We start from the raw sequence: 19,671 nt of genomic DNA, 5'->3' as shown, positions 1-19,671 counted from the left end.
TGATTTTGATTTATTAGTACATGTATTTTGATTTAAAACAAAAATTAGGGGGGATTTTTGTTAACATTGGGTAATGAGTCCACTGGTGTTTTACACATTTTTTATTACCATTGACGAGAAAACATTTTCAAAGCACATATTTCTATATTGTATAAATATTTTGTACTCAGTGTAATATAGACTCCATTAGTTACCATAACTATTTTGAAGGAAAACATAAAACACAAGTAGATAAAGTCCTAAACATTTAAATCCAATTTTCATTGCATTTGAATGTGATGAAATTGAATTAGTTGAAGTAGCATTACTTATATGACAAAAAGTTAGTGTAGACATGAGTTTTCTTCGTTCTGACTCCAAAAAATCACTGATTAATCTTTAGTGGGCTATTTTAGGTTACAGACCACCAATTCAACCAATGAGCATTTGGAATGTACGCAAAAATAGTCCTACGCAGAAATTACCTCTGTTCCTCATAGTGCTGTGAAAAAAGTTCTCATCTTATTTAAAAAATTTAAACAGTTTCTGAAAGGAAAAACATTTCTGTACATTTTATAGGTGCATTTTGCTTCTTGTGATGTGAAGCCTAATCTCCATAATGATTTCTAAATATACCCCTATCTTGTGAAAACACTGGGATTTCCCATGCTATTTATAGACTCTTCACTTCCGGTGACCAGTACTGCACAGCAAGTCTGCTAACCCCACATGCCACTCTAAGGATTGTGAGCTGACATATGTAGAATCATGCTGGTATATAGTCCTCTGCAGGTTAAAGTTAAGGTAAAGTCCAGAGAAGCCATTGAATATTGTGAAATTAGCATAGAAGCCTATAGGAAGTGGAATTAGTGGTTTCTAGCCTTAAGTTGAAGCCATGGCAAAATGAAAAGTTTCTTGGAATAGCTTTAAATTACTTGAAGATCTTGCAAACTTTGCCATGAGAGGAATACACAACAAAAATTCTTCAAAGTATGCATTTTTTTAAGTTATAGGTCCAAATTATGGAAAATTGGTCTTTTTGGCTGATTTTTATGTCCTATCTTGTAAAAAGTGTAGAAAATTTAGTAAAAATATCAATATGAAACTTTGAGGGCTATATTTACTTAAATATGGTGGTAATCAGCACTTGAAATCAAGTTTTGTGTAGATTTGAGCAAAAATTAGGTTAGAAATGAGGCAAAACTCACTTTCATTACTGCGGTTAAGGCCATATAAGCATTTCCCTACGGCAACTTGGAAAATCCATTTTTGAGTACTTTTTTTGCTTTAGGTGCCCTTTACTGGTCATGTTTTAATGTGAAAACACTGTATTTACAAATTTGAAGCCAAGGATATCACTTTTTGTGAAAATTTAAAGATTTAGGATTTTTGACTTGTGATCAAGAAAAAGGGGGCGGCATGTCAGAAATAAATTTTTAAAAATAGACCAATTTTTCAGAAAATGATTACTTTTAAAACTGTCTCTTTATTAATATTGTTAAAAAACAAGTTGTGATTGATTTTTTTTATTTGAAAAATCAGAAAAAGTTGTTTGCAAATATTTAATGCATTTAAGTATGGTAGAATATTGTCACTTTTTTGCTTGCGCAACTTGGTTACCCTATATTTAAAAATCAAATATTTAAAAAAATGCTTGTCACATTTCACTGAAACTTTGCAAATGCATTCAGTATGTGTGTAGGAAGATACCTGTATAGTTATTTATTTTTTCTAAGACAAAAAGTGACTCTTTAGTACTTGCATGTAGTAGGACCTAGATTGTAGAAAGCTACCTATTTGTGTAGGTTGTCACTCTAGCAATATATTTAAATCAGTTATTTACTATTCTTCCTTTTAGTTTGCCAAAGTAACAAATGCTAAAGCACTATCAGTTGATGACAGATTGAGAGCACTAGAAGCTGTAGGAGTAACGTTTCTGAGTCGTCTTATGAAATCAAGTATGTTCCTAGAAATAACTCCAAATACAGGTTTAATAATACATGAATTTTATATAAAACAGAATTCCACTTGTCACCATTACCTTTCTCTTTAATACTGATTGTCTCCTTCAAACTTTATCTATTTCCCCTTTTTGTTGGCTTTGTAAAATCAAGTCAGTATAATGCAAAAGATATGTTTGTTCAGTCAAATATTCTGTTGTTTTTTTTTACACTTGGACATTTGTTTTTGATTTCAGGATTTTTTTTTTAGTTTATATAAGAGTCCAGATGTATATTTATCAAACATTCTCATCCTGAAATATTCAGACATTAAACAAAAGTTTATCAAAATATGTCTTATCTGTTTTTAGAATCAGTTCCAGAAGATTGCCCAGAGACTGTTTATAAAAGTTTAGCCTTAAAGATTCTGTCTGGTCTTTGTACAGATTGTGAAACAGTTGGTATTTATAGTGTACATGTGGGTTCTTGGATTTCATCTTGATGGACCCATTAAATGAAGTGGGTTTGTAGGCCACATAGGCCTCTATTGCTGTAAAAGAGAAAGTCCCTGGTGGTGGTCTTGGAAGACACCCCCAGCCTAAAATAATGACATGATTTACTTGTGCAGAAATATAATTATTGTTGGATGCTTACAGACTTTACATGATAAAAAGTTTATTTACAAAGACTTACAGTATTTCATTATAGAATATGTGCAGCCCCTTTGTCAGATATAATGTACATTCCAAAAGATATGAATTACTACAATATAAAAAATATTGTGTGGTGTAACCTTGAATCTGGGTTTCACAAATAAAATCTAGAATCTTATGGTATATTAAATTTTGAGAAATGTGTATTTGATTTGTTGTTTATTGTAGATACTTCAGTATGAGGTTTATAAGTGTCTGAGAAGTGTTAATGATGTTATCACAGATACTACAAGGTAGATATTGTTATATTGACATGATTAACAGACACTACAAGGTAGATATTGTTATATTGGCATGATTAACAGACACTACAAGGTAGATATTGTTATGTTGGCATGATTAACAGACACTACAAGGTAGATATTGTTATGTTGGCATGATTAACAGACACTACAAGGTAGATATTGTTATGTTGGCATGATTAACAGACACTACAAGGTAGATATTGTTATATTGACATGATTAACAGACACTACAAGGTAGATATTGTTATATTGACATGATTAACAGACACTACAAGGTAGATATTGTTATATTGACATGATTAACAGACACTACAAGGTAGATATTGTTATGTTGGCATGATTCACAGACACTGCAAGGTAGATATTGTTATATTGGCATGATTCACAGACACTGCAAGGTAGATATTGTTATATTGGCATGATTCACAGACACTGCAAGGTAGATATTGTTATATTGGCATGATTAACAGACACTACAAGGTAGATATTGTTATGTTGGCATGATTAACAGACACTACAAGGTAGATATTTTTATATTGGCATGATTAACAGACACTACAAGGTAGATATTGTTATGTTGGCATGATTAACAGACACTACAAGGTAGATATTGTTATGTTGGCATGATTAACAGACACTACAAGGTAGATATTGTTATATTGACATGATTAACAGACACTACAAGGTAGATATTGTTATATTGACATGATTAACAGACACTACAAGGTAGATATTGTTATATTGACATGATTAACAGACACTACAAGGTAGATATTGTTATATTGACATGATTAACAGACACTACAAGGTAGATATTGTTATGTTTGCATGATTAACAGACACTACAAGGTAGATATCTGGTTATATTGGTCTGATGAACAGACACTGCAAGGTAGATATTGTTATATTGGTCTAATGAACAGATGCTACAAGGTAGATATCGTTATATTGGCTTGATGAACAGACACTACAAGGTAGATATCGTTATATTGGCATGATTAACAGACACTACAAGGTAGATATCTGGTTATATTGGTCTGATGAACAGACACTGCAAGGTAGATATTGTTATATTGGTCTGATGAACAGATGCTACAAGGTAGATATCGTTATATTGGCTTGATGAACAGACACTACAAGGTAGATATCGTTATATTGGCTTGATGAACAGACGCTACAAGGTAGATATCGTTCTATTGGCTTGATGAACAGACGTTATAAGGTAGATATCGTTATATTTGCTTGATGAACAGACGCTACAAGGTAGATATATCGTTACATTGGTCTGATGAACATACGCTACAAGGTAGATAACGTTATATTGGTCTGATGAACAGACACTACAAGGTAGATATAGTTATATTGGCTTGATGAACAGACACTACAAGGTAGATATCGTTATATTGGTTTGACTAACAAGTAAACTTGGATAATTCAAAGGTACCAAATAACAGAAGCCAGTCATGTTTTAATTGATACTTTTACATCTTAAGAAGAACAAGAATGAAAAATAAGACAACAATGAACCCTGCTTATTTAGAACCATTCAAATAACAGAAGCCAGATTGATATTTATATTGATGTTTATATTAATTTTTGTATATAGCTAAAAAAAGAATAAGGGCACTATCTAAAAATAAATAAAAAGACAATTTTGAACAAAAAGCAGAAAGAGTAAAATTCTTGAAGTAAATACAGGTTGTACAGACAATGAGACGGCAGGATTTCCCATGGCTGGAGAGTTAACTCTCACTGTATTTTATTAATTTGCTTGATACTTGTCTGTAGCCACTCTTATTACAAAACATTTTCTACCTGATGATTTAAATACTTGCTATCATCCTGTTTAACATGCATGAGAATTTTTTTTTCTAAACCAACATTGTGTTTGTTTATGGTAGAAAACTCATTGTGCACTCTCATTGGTAAAAGGACAAAAAAAGGATGTCCTAGAAGCTGTGTTTTTTTTTTTTTAAACCAGCATATATATATACATGTGTGAGATTTTTGGCCATTTTGCATTTTGAATATTTTCTGACATAAATACAATTTAGGTTAAGTTTATAACAATGTTCTTACATTTATTTCTAGTGAGTCTGATATTGTTGAAGATTGTTATGACCTGCTATCTGTGTTTGTACAGACACCAGAAGGAGCTATTAAACTGGTGGATTATGGGACTATTGCTGCATTAGCACAGGTTGTGTGTGGTCAAGTGCAGGGTAAGACTTATTTGTCCAAATTAGTTCTATAATAGTCTGATATATTGTGCAGCAGTATATTTTCACATAGAAAGCATGGTAAAGTTAGTATGCAATATATTCCAATATTGAACAGACTGCAAAATAGTTTTCGAAAGCAAATTTGAAATAAGATGGTAGCATTTGCTATACAATTAAAGGGTTATTGAGTGAATATTAGGAAATATTATTTCTGACATATATTACATGTAGTAGCTTGTACTTGATTTATTTTGTATAACTTACTTAGGTACCGTGACATCATTTATGTCCGCACTTCTCGATTCAAGTAATCCCAAACAAAATAACAGGTTGTGAGAAATGTCTTTCATGTAATTTCACCCCTACATGTATTTCACAGGTTGTGAGAAAGGTCAGGTTATTTTACAGTCAGCATTATACAGCTGTGGGGAGTATGCTTGGAAGAAAGACACAGCTGCGTTACATATTTTGTTGGATTATTTCTGTAAACAACTTGCAAAATATCAGGTAAAGATTAATGATACTGAAACTTGAAGTAAGTTGGTTTTTCTTCCAGATTTAAGATAAAACTTAGTACAAACCAGAAAAAGGAAAATCTGTTAGAAGTGCTCTTAAATTGACTATTGACTTAGCATTGGTAAACTTAAAATTGTTTGTTCTGTTTTAATTTAGTTAAAGAGTCTAGTTTCTGTGCAGTACCAGTATTATTAAGTGAATCTGCAAATGTATATAATTCAATCAAAAGTTAGGCATGGGTAATTTTCTAAAACTATTGTGTTCTGTTCTATGGAATGACTTCAGCAGGTCGAGATTTTTCTGTGGTCATATTTTCCTGTAAATGGTGTTTAGCCATGCTGGAGTTATTGCCCCTTTTCTACATTTTTTTTTGGCTATTTATAACTTTGTTACTTTCAAAAATCTTCTTTTCTGAAACTACTAGATCAATTTGAACCACACTTGGTTTGAATGTTCCTTAGGGTAATCTGCATAGACTTGATGTGTGGATTTTTGGTATGTCGAAAAACATGGCTCTTGTTACTAAAAATAAAACATTGGGGTCAGTCAGAGGTTTTTCACTGATTCTCACCATAAGGCCTACAAAAGTCTGCAGGGATCAAAATTGTCAGACAACTCCTTGTTAGAGTTATTGCCCCTGAAAGGCGAAAAATGATGTTTTTAACTGTTTTCAGCCTATATCTTGAAAACTATAATAGATAGAAAGAAACATTCAGTTGATGAAATGATCTTTATGATAAATTCTACCAGTCTTTGTGAGTCAAAATTGTTGGACAACTCCTTGTTTGAGTTATGACCTATGAATAGCAAAAAATAAACCAGGTGAGCAATTCAGGCTCCTGGGAGCCTCTTGTTTATTTTGAGTTTGATTTTGAAAATTTTTAATTGAATTTAAAATTTTGTGCAATATAGTGTCCAAACCATTTGATGTGTCCATTATGAATTATAATTCCTGATGCTTAAGTGTGTCAAAAACTAATATTGTGTCTGCAGTTGCCCCAACTGTTCAGAATTTGACCACTGCAGTTGTACCGTACTGCGCTCGGTTAATTTTTATTAATTGTTTTACATCATGAAAAGACATGCCGTGGTATTGTAAACAGTACTATGCAAATTACTAAGATTTTTAGTTTTTTTATCCATCAGCGTACTTTATGTCATGGTTCATCAGGAAAACTTCCCTATTGTTTCAACAAACTACACAAAATATAGTCCATATGTAATTCCTTGTATCTCATTCAATATCTCTTTCAACATAAGTAAACATATTTCAGACAAGTATTCATGGGAGTGATAATTTATCATTGTTGCAAATAAAATTAAGATCTAGACTTCAAATCAATTGAATATTTTAGAGACTTCTTTTGGCGTTGAAAGATGTTACTTAATAAATTTGCATTTAGGAATTTAAGCTTTGCATGATATGATATGATATGATTTATTTCGACTAAATATCAACATATTACATGTGTTACACAATTTACAACATACATATACACAATATAAAATACAAATATATATTGTCTATAAAATTTTAAAAGTATAAAAGAATTGAACTGTCAAAAATATAGAACCCAAGACGTTGATATCTAATCAAGGATGGCCCATGAAAGCTAGATAGCTTATTTACAATGGGGTCCTCATAGAGTAAATGTCTTAGAGGTGAACAAAAGGTATAACAATTCAAAACTTTGGCAGGGTATCTTGAAAGGAAACAAATCACTAGTATTATAAATAAAATCTAAAAACTTTAAGTGTCCAAAGAAGAGTTCATGGCTGTTGACCAAAGGTAGTGTCCAGGCGGCAAGCGCCACTCTGCAACAGTAACAATGGTCCTCATCCAGTACTCATCTTCAAACACTCAAAGTACTGACGTACAGTAAAATCCACTGTATTACAATATAATAATGAAACTATTTATGCCGAGCTTGCTTCAATTGATCAAATAAAAAATCTTTTACTCCTAGTTTGAACGCATCTGAATTTTTTAAACTCTTTAAATTTGCTGGTAAATTGTTCCAGTCTTTAATTGCATTATAATAAAAAGATTGAACAGTTGGCCCCTTTATAATTGGAACATAAAAATTATTTTCACTAGATCTGGTAAAATGGTTATGACAATCTTGAATTCTTGTGAAATTACAATTCATATAAGATGGTGATTTTCTATTAAATATTTTATAAACATGGTTTAACCTCATTTGTCGTACCCTGTTGCAAAATGTGTCAAGTAACATTGAGTGTGTTAAGCATGTTCCATTTAACACACTTAGTAGTCAAATTAATTATCATTTCATTAATAATTTTTTATTAGTTAACAGAAACTGAAGAACAGTTATTTTAACCAAGTAAAATTGGCAAGAAAATTCAAATTGATAAAAAGTGTCTATCTTGGAAAATCTTGTGTACATTTTAGAAATAACTTTCTTAAAATTTCTGAAATTGATTTTATTAAAGTTCAAAATTATAGTGTAGGAATAAATACACTGTGCAAAATAGTTTTATTTAATTTCAGATTAATTTTTGGGACGGTTTAAAAATTTGTTAAAAAGGTGACATATCAGAAACAAAATTGATAATTGTGTATGAAGATTGATAATATGTCTGAAATCACAAGTATAAGTTGACATTCAGTTTAAACATATAAGAAAAAAACAATTTTAAATTACATGAAAAAATGCAAATTTATGATCACATTTTAGTTTTACATTATACATCATATAATCTTTGGAATTCTGTTTTTGCTCCTATGTGGTAAGGATGGAAAAAAAACAGTGCTAAAAGTACTTTGATTCATAATAACACTGCAATGATTTCAAAATCTTCAAATTAGAATATATATATGAATACTAACTGTTCACATTTCAGGATGAAAGAAAGTTTGAATTGTGTTCAGTAGTATCAGGAGTATTATCCTCCTTGCCTAAGGGCATGGTAAGTCTCCATCAATATTAATTAAGGCCCTATGTAGTTAATTGTGTTCAGTAGTATCTGGTATTATCCTCCTTATCTAAGGACATTGTAAGTCAATGTTAATTAAGGCCCTGTGGAGTTAATTTCTTGTTTCTCAGACTATTTTTCAAGAAAACCAATGAGAGACAGATGCATTTTTAGGTACCATTCTATTGTCTTAAATACCTGGATATCTACTATATTGTTAGGCATTGTTACATAGATAGAAACAAATGATATTAGTTTAATAAGTTATTTAAATAGCTAAGAGCTAACTGCATTTAAGAACTAGGACAATTTATTCTAAGTTGTTTCAGTAAATTTTAGTTTTTATTGTTCATAAATTGTATTAAAAAAAAGGAATATCATATACTTTTTTTTATTCTAGATAGTAACTAATAAGACTTAAATTATTGTTTTCAGACAAAGATTTCACAGCAGAGACCTTGGTTTAAATCCATCATACATTCCATGGTTGTTATGTTCACCAGTAAGCTAGGTAAGTTATCATTACACCTTGTGGTAAGTTATCATTACACCTAGTGGTAAGTTATCATTACACTTAGTGGTAAGTTATCATTACACCTTGTGGTAAGTTATCATTACACCTAGTGGTAAGTTTCATGCATGTCTAGTGGTTATCATTACATATTTAGTTGTAAGTTATCATTACATATCTAGTGGTAAGTTTTCATTACATATCTAGTGGTAAGTTATCATTATGTATCTAGTGGAAAGTTATCATTACACCTAGTGGTTATCATTACATATTTAGTGGTAATTTGTCATTACATATCTAGTGGTAAGTTATCATTACACCTATTGGTGAGTTATCATTACGTATCTAGTGGAAAGTTATTGTTATGCATCTAGTGGAAAGTTTTCATTGAAATATCTAGTGGTAGGTTATCGTTACATATCTAGTGGTAAGTTATCGTTAAATATCTAGTGGTAAGTAATCATTACATATGTAGTGGTAAGTTATCATTACACCTAGTGGTAAGATATCATTACATATCTAGTGGTAAGTTGTTGTAACATATCTAGTGGTAAGTTACTGTTATATATCCAGTGGTAAGGTATAATTACATATCCAGTGGTAAGTTATCATTACATACGTAGTCAAAAATTATCGTTCCATATCTAGTGGTAAGTTATCATTACATGCCTAGTTGTAAGATGTCATTACACCTAGTGGTAAGTTACTATTACATATTTTGTTGTAAGTAATTATTACATATCTTGTGGTAAGTTATCATTACATATCTTGTGGTAAGTTATCATTACATATCTAGTGATAAGTTATTATTACATATCTTGTGGCAAGTTATCATTACATATCTTGTGGTAAGTTATCATTACATATCTAGTGATAAGTTATTATTACATATCTTGTGGTAAGTTATTATTACATATCTTGTGGTAAGTTATCATTACATATCTTGTGGTAAGTTATCATTACATATCTAGTGGTAAGTTCCCAATGCACCTAGTGGTAAGTTATTATTAAATCTAGTGGAATGTTAACTTCACACTGATAAGTTATCATAACACACCTATTGGTAAGTTGTCATTACACATCTTGTGGTTAAGAGAGAGCACTACTCATTTGTAGCATATTTCTTAAAACTATCTACCATATGAATTGAATTTAACAACTTTTTCCATTGATTGATTGACAGATTTACTTATAATGCATTTGTTTTTGTATTGTACATGTATGATTTTTTTAGTTGTAATCATGATTACTTGTATTGTTGAATATGCCTCTTGATCTTTTGTTTGTTTGTTACATCATCTTCTATAGGTCAGGCCCAAAGAGACCCAGCATTAAAGTTATCATCATCAGTATTGGACAAACTTGGAGTTGAGAGTATCTTACCACCCAACACTGAAGACTGTAAACTCTTACTGATAATTATTCACCTGAGTTGTATAGAGGTCAGAATGACCCTAGAGAACCTCACCCAGGAACAGGTAAGTCATCGTTCTATTCTTTTTTTAGCAATATTTAGATCAATCAAGGTTTAAATAAATTATTCACTTGAAGTCCAATTTTCATTAAATTTTTAGGTGCAACTGATGTTTAATTATAAATTCTTCACTACAAGTTCAGTTTTTTTCTGAATTCCTAATTACAAATTGAATGAAATATTGTTAGAATGCAGTTACTATGGTTTATGTCTAAGAGATAAGGGTAACAAGAAAATAACCAAACATTAATCTAATTCATAATCTAGTCAAGTCCAAAATAAATCTTGAAAAATAGATATTGCCAAATTGAAGCAGCTGGTACTGCAATGTTCCTGCCTTGGTACAGGCATTTCAAACAAAATGGTGGGTTAAATCTAGGTTCTAATGTGTGCTAAACCTCTCTCTTTCATTGGGGCGGGAATATACCAGTGGTGATTAAATAGCATTTGCATGCTATTGCATCATAATCAGTAAATCAGCAGTCACATCAGCACATTGAACAGTGTACAAAAAACAATCATTACCCATTATTTTACAAGAAACTAATTATTTTTCAACCAAGGACTGATATCTAAAAAAGACTTTGGTAAGAGACCTTATGTAGACCATACATGGATTTGTGAAGAATCTGAATTTAACAGTTGCAATCCATTAAATTATTCTATTTATCTAAAAGATTACTGTTTTCTTGTAGTTAGAGTCATATAGAATCTACAATGATAACGGGTTGGTTATGGAATTTCTCACATTTAGTGAAATAAATTTTATAGATTTGATCACGAGGCTTGCCGAGCTATTCAAACTATAAAATTTATTTCACAAGATGTGAGAAATTCATTATCAACAAGCTTTGAGTGTAGATTATGTTTCTCTTAAGCCCTAAAAATGTAAAAAATACCCAAAAATGAAAAGCATGCGAAACGTTATGATTTCGATTCATAGGAAACACAAACGCAAATGCAAACATTCCAAACAAAAGAACCAGACAATTTCAAAGAGTCCCTTCATAATTCTTATTTAAGGTAAGAAAACACCAAAATTATCTCATTTAACTGAAATATAACTACAATGGCAATCAGGGCGATTCAAGATGGAGTCCAAGACAATGGATTTTTAAGTCAATCAAACTCTGAGAACAAAAAAGTCACTAGTGATGAGAGCATTTTTTTTCCACACCGGTCAAGCGGTATGAAAATTGAAGCAAAATTAGAGATATTGATTTCCTACATTTCTACAAATAAAAAAAATATTGATGTACACCTCTATTTTCCAGATTCTATTAAAAACCGACACCCTGGTATGTTGTTATAATATCTTAGAATCTATAATAAGTCATATGACATCTGCTCCATCTCTACAACTTGACGAGAATCAAGTTCTACAGCTACACTCAGCCATGGAAGGTGCCTTTAATGCTGTTATATTCTATTTAGATGAACAGTCAGGAGTGGAGGAGCAGGTAATTCTAGCGTATAGTTTAGTTATATTATGTACCCAAAATTAATTACACTTTGTGTTTAATCAGTTTACATGTACTCTGTATAAAGATAGTTTTCATCTTATTTTCTCTAGATTTTTACTAAATTGTTTTGAAAATAAGAAATAAAAAACAATTTCTGAGTTTTAAGATTTAGTTTTGTATCTTTAGGGTAAGAATCCTGATCAGATAATTCTAGCCTCCATTAGAGTGTTAGGATCATGGGTAGCTGAAGAAACCTCAGCATTAAAGACTAGAGTACAGAATATTTTACCCTTTGTTATCAAGTTGTGGTAAGATTACTAGAATGGAATAGGAACATTTTAACTCAATTAATTTCTCGGGCTAATACAAGTAGTTTAAGTTTAAAACTGAATATTGCTATTTTATTCTTGCTTCATATTTTCTTAATCATAAAAGGAAAAAAAACTTGCAGTAATCTTACTTTATTTTATTTTTTTGTTGACTTGCTATTAGAGTATTGTCTGGCAGACAAGAAATCTATATTTATCTTTTTTTATTATTAGTCAGTGTCAGGTGGAGTGTTCAAGGAAGGAGGGAGTGAAAAAGAAAGTTAAATTTGTGGAAAATACTGGAAATACCAACAGTAGTTTGACATCAAAGTTAGAAAACTGTAGTTTATCAAAAGAAGATGATAAAACTAACATTAATTGTGAAAATGTTGATCAGTCAAAAAATGAAGACTGTATCTGTTCATGTTCCAGAGACAAGTCTGATGAGAACAGAACTGAATGTTGTAACTGTGAGAGAATGAACAATAGTGCTACAAGTAATAAATCTGTCCTTAACATCTCTGATGATCAAACAGACTCTAACATCTCTGATGACCAAACAGACTCTAATACTGTTAGAAAGAGTTCTATCAGAGATCCAAGTGATAAATCAGTGGTTAATGACTTGACAATAGACAATGTAGATTTGATCAGGTTTTTACTGCCTGGTCTGTGCCACATGACAGCTGAGGACAGTACAAGACAGATTCTGTTAGATAATGGTCTACATTCTATACTATCAAGTTATTTCTGTTTGTGTGGTCAGTCTTTGGAAAATGATCTGGATACAGATGACTTGGTAAGATTAGGAAGACCAATGTTTATTTTCCTATATCTACTACTTTTCTTCAAAAATAATTGGCTCAGAAAATGCTGTTTTGATTTATAAACTTGGTTTGGAGTACAAAAAAAAATAATTGTTTACAGTCTGCAGCTTTAGTCCATCCTAATTGTTGATTTTGGATACATGTACACATCAATACGAGTACAGTTAAATAGTGCCATATTATTGAGTGCTTTTAATAAATCTGATAGAAGAAAAGAAGCTTTAAAGCCAAATATATTGTTATTGAATTTCTTATTAAAATCTGTAATATACTTCTTAAACATGTAAACAATTCATTACTTTCAAAATGATGTTTTTGTCTTTGAGATTTTGGACACAGTTGATGCAACCTTTCGTTTATTATTCATTCATAATACAATTTACTAGTCTGTGATTAAATACCTTGATTACAGAGAAGTATGGAGACATTGTGTGGAGTTTTACTTAACTTGGCTGTTCTAGAACCAGAATTAGTATCTGTCAGTGAAGATCTACACATGGTCACTAGGTCTATATGTAAATGTTCTACTACTATCTGTAAGTAAACATACCATACCCTATATCTGATATTACAAGGGAAATCTATAATTGTATTTTTTTCAGGTTTTTATTTTTGGACGGGGAAAGTATTTGTATATTCTTGATATTTGTTAAGGTCGTTAAGTTTCTTTAAGAATACTGTACTCATGAAGTTACCATGCATATAATTATTTATTCCTTGAGTAAAGTTGCAGGTTTTTTTTGCCATTTCAGTAATGTTGAACTGAATAATCATACATATATATTTATATATTTATATATGCAAAACTAAATTGTTAAGTACAAATATTTGGGGGTAAGGTGTTGAATAGCATTTTAAAAAATAGAAAAAAAAATCTGCCATATTTCTTTTTCAGTAGATATAATGTAGTTTCAAGTCTTTTACTCTTATGAATATATTCCTGTGTTTTTACTTCCAGACAATAAAGAAGACACACTAACCTTGTGGGCCAATGTAGTTACTCTAGGAGTATTCTTCCTCAGACAACAGACTGATGTTAAATGTATGTCCAAATGAAGTTTCTATTTTTATACATAAACAAAGGTTTACAATGATTTTAATAGAAATTGCTTTCTTTAGAAAATGTGTACATTTGTTTAATAAACATCAGATATATTGAATTTGGTTACCAAGTACTCATATTTACCATGGCTAACTAGTACTCACATTTATGATGGTTACCAAGTACTGTCATTTATCATGATCACCAAGTACTCACATTTACCATGGCTAACTAGTACTCACATTTCTGATGGTTACCAACTACTGTCATTTATCATGATCACCAAGTACTCACATTTACCATGGCTAATTGTTACTCTCATTTATCATGGAAACCAAGTACTCACATTTACAATGGTTATCAAGTACTTACATTTATCATGGCTAACTAGTACTCATGTTTATAATGCTTACCAAGGACTTTCATTTATCATGGTAAACAAGTACTCACATTTATCATGGTAAACAAGTACTCACATTTATCATGGTAAGCACTTGCCGACTCATTTACACTGTAGACTTATTGATTAATTTAAAAAAGATCCTGTTCCACAATGAAAATTAATTGTAATGATATGAAATTTTAGACTGATATTGTAGTCAAGATGAATTGATTTACTGTATGTGTACACACTGTACTGTAATCAAGATGAATTGATTTACTGTATGTGTACGCACTGTACTGTAGTCAAGATGAATTGATTTACTGTATGTGTACAGACTGTACTGTAGTCACTATGAATTGATTTATTTCAGTTGATAAAGATGAACTTACAAAGTTCTTTTCTATGGTGGTAAATTTTATAAGAGCTCCTTACACCAGTTCTGTGGTCAGTGGTTCTGAAGTATTGACAGTGAAAGAGGGTTATCTTCCAGTCTGGGACAGCATATACCAACTGTGGTACTTGTGTGTTCAGGGTAAATATATGATCCCATGATTCACTATACAATCTGTATATTGTGTCAGTTGTTACCAGAGTTTAAAGGTCATCTTTTAAAAGTAATTATATATTTAAATAGGTCTCACTAGCCACTTCCGGATCAAATGGCCACCCCACTGTGTAATATCAAAAACACACTGAACCTAGATCTATGCATTGTAAGTGCATTATTTGTATGTACTTTGATTAAAAGTAGTCTAAATAAAGCTGAGAATGTATTCTTTAAAATTAAATTTGTAATTTACTACAAAAGAGTATGAATATTGTTTACGTGTGAGTAATTTGCCTCCCTGCTGTCAGTTAACCGAAAAGATAAAAATGTGGATTTTCAGTATTATTTATTCAAGTAAATTTTAGGAAGAATTTTTACAATTATCGTAACATTTAGCATAATGATTTTGAAAGCCTTATTTTCCAAGCTTCACAATAGTATGCAACTTCAAGATGTCATTTGTCCTGGGAATTCACCATGAAACTTTGAAAATTACTTGTTTAACATGTAAAGTAATGGAGACGTTAGAAATGGTTATTAAGACCATAGCCATTACGTAGTTGTTTCCCTTATATTTATAAAGATCAAGATATATTTTGTTTCTTTATAAATTATCTATCAGTGAATGATTTGTATGATATTTGACAGCTAGTACCTCCTGTTTACCAGCCTATCCCAGTCTAGTGTATGCCATGATGTCTACAGGCTTCTTACCACATGTCATCAGGTTACTCAACAAAGTACAAGGTCAGATTTTATCAAGTGATTTCACCCTTTTTTCATGATTACAGAATTCTATAAATTTTTGCAATGGTTTTTCTAACTTAAGATTCCCTGTCTGTATTTTCTTCTTTTGAAACTGGTATAGTTTTCAAAGAAACTAGAAAGTATATTTTACTTCCTTTACATGAAAAAGTATTGGAAATAATACACTTGAAAACCCAAAGGAAGACTGATTTGATGGATCAGTAATAAAATTACCTAATTATGCTCCATTCTCTGTGATGAAACAAAAATATAAGTGCAAAATATTTTACATAATTCTGTGAATTGACAGGAAGAAATGTAGATGAGGATACCTTACTATGTCTGATAGGAGTTATTACTTCCCTTGCTACAACTGAAGTCAAGGCAAGAGATGTCCTGAAGAGCTGTGGTGGCATGGAGTTCTCAAGGTATAAGGTTCTCACAATCTTTATTATCTTTTATGATGATGAAATGATGATGGTTTATTGTCTAATCCTCACAGGTAAAGGAGGAACTAATTTATGGTATCTGAACAAACTTTTAGGATGGACTGTAAGTCCAGTTGCTGGAATGTCAGTTAAGTCTATGGTACTGTTCCTTTAAATTAAACTTTGTCTAGTTTTTCTCGGCAATGGTGTTGAATGCACATTATACTTTTGAATTTAAAATTAAAAACATTGATTTCATGATAATTTAGCTTTTTAACAAGATTTTATAGATTATGTAGGGAATATTTCCCTTTTCTTGAATAGTTGAAAATGAACTAAAAGATAATTCTGTAATTTCTAAAAATTGTTTAAAAAGAATACTCATTTAACATTCTTTCATATTTTGAAAAGAAAATCAGGGGTCATTGAGCACTTAATTCTTTTTATTTAAAAAAAAAAAAAAAACACAATGAAAATCTCTTTATATTTCTGAACATGTTCCTGCCTATTATCTCCCCCTTAAAATAGATTTGTAATTTTACAATGTTTAGCTTTATGTTGAAACTGCTATTTAACTATTTTAAGAAAAGGTTTCAAACACTTTGTGTATATAAAAAAAAAAAAAAAAAAAAAAAAAAAAAAAAAAAAAAAATTTCTACATTAATTTGCAAGAGGTCTAGAAAAGATACTCTGTGTAATTGATATGATCTACCTTACCGGATGTTGTGGGCAATAGATATGATCTACCTTACCGGATGTTGTGGGCAATAGATATGACCTACCTTACCGGATGTTGTGGGCAATAGATATGATCTACCTTACCGGATGTTGTGGGCAATAGATATGACCTACCTTAGCGGATGTTGTGGGCAATAGATATGATCTACCTGACTGGACGTTGTGGGCAATAGATATGATCTATTGCACCGGACGTTGTGGGCAGTAGACATGATCTACCTTACCGGACGTTGTGGGCAGTAGACATGATCTACCTTTCCGGATGTTGTGGCAGTAGACATGATCTACCTTTCCGGATGTTGTGGCAGTAGACATGATCTACCTTTCTGGATGTTGTAGGCAATAGTTATGATACATCTTACTGAACATTGTGTGCAATAGATATGATCTACCTTACCGGACATTGTGGGCAAGATATATGATCTACCTTACGGGATGTTGTGCCACTGAGTTAGCTCAGTTTATATTGATTTAGAAACTCTATCTTTATTTCTATTTTCAGACTGTATAACTGCTCAGAATTGGAGAAACTAATGGAACAGTGATATACCATTTAACATTTGAATTGTTATAAGTGTATTTGGTCTGTGATATTAAAATTTGACAGGATATACTTGTTTTCAGAATTTTTTGTGTGCTTTGCATAAATGAAGAATACAACTGAAAAATTGACTGACTTTACTTAGTAGTTACTAAATATTTGAGTTCAGCTCAACCAATGAAATGTACATTTCAAACAATATGTTGCATCCATTAAACAAAGCAAGGAATTTATTTCTGTTAGTTTCTGGATGATGCATGTAAGATTCTAAATTTACTATAATTAGTGAAGGTGTGGTAGAGATTTACTGGTAAATGGGGTTGGAAACTGTAGTAAATTGAACTTAACAGAAAAATTAATTCTAATAAAGAGATTCGCCAAGCACAGCATGATACAACTGCAGTGGTCAAACCCTGAACAGTTGGGACAAGTATGGACACAATATTAGTGTTTGACACACTTAAGCATAGAGACTTAATTCAATAAATATTTTTCTAAATCAAACCAAACAATCTGATTGGCAAAGTCAAGAAATCCAATAAAAACAAATCGGACCAAAAAAAAATTTTTTTTTTTTGGTGTGGCCCTTTTGATCCATTATAACTTAAGATATCTGAAATCTGAATGACAAATCAAGGCAGGAATTTTCATAAGGAATCCATTTTTTTTTTTCAAAATCAGACCAAAATTAAACAAGTTGTTATTGTCATGACATCAGGAAAATGCTTGTTTCTGGCCCCTGATCATCAATCCAAATCTGATCATTGTAGTATAGAATTTTGTGAAATATTATCATGGACATTCCTATGCTTTTATTGGAGTTTTATAGTTGAATCCTTTGAAATGCTTGTTCTAGGCCCCTAATTCTATGACCATTAAAGCTATAATCCCCAAAAATCAATACCAACCTTGCTTATATGGTTTGAAACCTAGTTATCAAATTCTGTAATGATTAACCAACTAATGCTCTAAAATGAATTGTTAAAATTCACATAAAAAAGACAATCAATAACAATTAACTGTTGAACAACTTCCGCAACTCTAACAATCTTGTATAATATACCTATTCATGGATTTTATACATGAAATTGTTGATACACCAGTAAGGCAGATTATCACTTTTTTATCGTGTTTTTAAAAACATATATAATTGAAAGTAGGATTAACTCCCACATTCTTTTAGTGGCAATTTGGTTTTGAGATATTATATTGAAACTAAATATGTCAAAAATGGTGATGACTAAACATAACTTGATAAGCTTCTTTGGAGTATGGTTTCACAGGAGAACATGTTTGTAACTACAGATGTCAGATGAAGACATCATGCTGATTTATGTTTTATATTCTTTCCCATGAAGAGTTTTAATGTATGTATAACCAAAACTTACAAACCCTAAAACAATAACACAAAATTACAACAAACACTTCAACTGGAAGTTTATGTGGGACCAAGATGAAAAGCATACAAACGGTACACTGAATTTCAAATCATTTCATAAAGGGTTGTGATTTTTGTGAAGAAAATTTGTGACTTATTGAAAAAAGCAACAAAACTTTAACTAACATGAAATTGGTTCATGACCAAGCAGAAAGGCTAGCTCACAACCAATTAAGGTGAAGCTACACACCAAGTTTTAAACTGTTTTCATGAAGGGTTGATAAGATCTAAAAGCTACAAAGCCCAACAAAGAGATTTAGGAAGAACTAATACCTATAAGGCATTCAGTTTTTCACACAAAACACATTACAGCCAAGACAAAGTTAAAAAAAAATCATTAATTTAACTTCGAAGTCAAAGGTCACAAACCAAAAGTTCGGAGAGCCACACATCTTCTAGAGCTGATTTACCCTCATGCCAAATATCAAAAGCCTATGCCATACGACAACAAAGTTACAGTCTGGACACAAATCTGTATTGCAAAATCATTAATTTAACCTTAAGATCAAAGTTAAAGGTCATTGGTTATCCACCGTGATATGGGTTACCTCATCTTGTCTACCCTTATGCCAAATATTAAGAGACAAAGTTACAGTTTGGAAAAGGATCTGTATTGCAAAATCATAAATTTGACCTTGAGCTCAAGCAGTTTATAACCTGAGGACAC

General features: G+C 31.2%; 1 protein-coding gene across 2 annotated transcripts in view; it reads left to right on the top strand.

The window, feature by feature from the left end:
- The window catches only part of LOC148615550 (neurochondrin-like), a 33,338-nt gene that overhangs the window by 6,806 nt on the left and 6,861 nt on the right, over window positions 1–19,671 (top strand). Inside the window, exons 3-19 of one of the 2 annotated variants that reach the window (XM_088581901.1) lie at window positions 1,838–1,937; window positions 2,291–2,376; window positions 2,801–2,865; window positions 4,969–5,099; window positions 5,479–5,606; window positions 8,484–8,549; window positions 8,991–9,066; window positions 10,375–10,544; window positions 11,815–12,000; window positions 12,190–12,311; window positions 12,546–13,110; window positions 13,551–13,674; window positions 14,097–14,180; window positions 14,936–15,097; window positions 15,761–15,859; window positions 16,170–16,287; window positions 17,528–17,634. In XM_088581901.1, coding sequence (XP_088438027.1) covers window positions 1,838–1,937; window positions 2,291–2,376; window positions 2,801–2,865; window positions 4,969–5,099; window positions 5,479–5,606; window positions 8,484–8,549; window positions 8,991–9,066; window positions 10,375–10,544; window positions 11,815–12,000; window positions 12,190–12,311; window positions 12,546–13,110; window positions 13,551–13,674; window positions 14,097–14,180; window positions 14,936–15,097; window positions 15,761–15,859; window positions 16,170–16,287; window positions 17,528–17,570 — 2,325 coding nt within the window. In that variant the 3' untranslated portion in view covers window positions 17,571–17,634. Of the gene's footprint in view, window positions 1–1,837; window positions 1,938–2,290; window positions 2,377–2,800; window positions 2,866–4,968; window positions 5,100–5,478; window positions 5,607–8,483; window positions 8,550–8,990; window positions 9,067–10,374; window positions 10,545–11,814; window positions 12,001–12,189; window positions 12,312–12,545; window positions 13,111–13,550; window positions 13,675–14,096; window positions 14,181–14,935; window positions 15,098–15,760; window positions 15,860–16,169; window positions 16,288–17,527; window positions 17,635–19,671 lie in introns of those variants that run through there. The other variant, XM_088581902.1, reaches the window with a different exon arrangement.

This window comes from Perna viridis, chromosome 5, assembly GCF_037379345.1.
Source record: "Perna viridis isolate PV_CMFRI_1.1 ecotype Kerala chromosome 5, ASM3737934v1, whole genome shotgun sequence".
Classification (NCBI taxonomy): Eukaryota; Metazoa; Mollusca; class Bivalvia; order Mytilida; family Mytilidae; genus Perna; species Perna viridis.
Note: the sequence above shows the minus strand (reverse complement) of the source record. Positions and strands in the feature narration are given on the sequence as shown.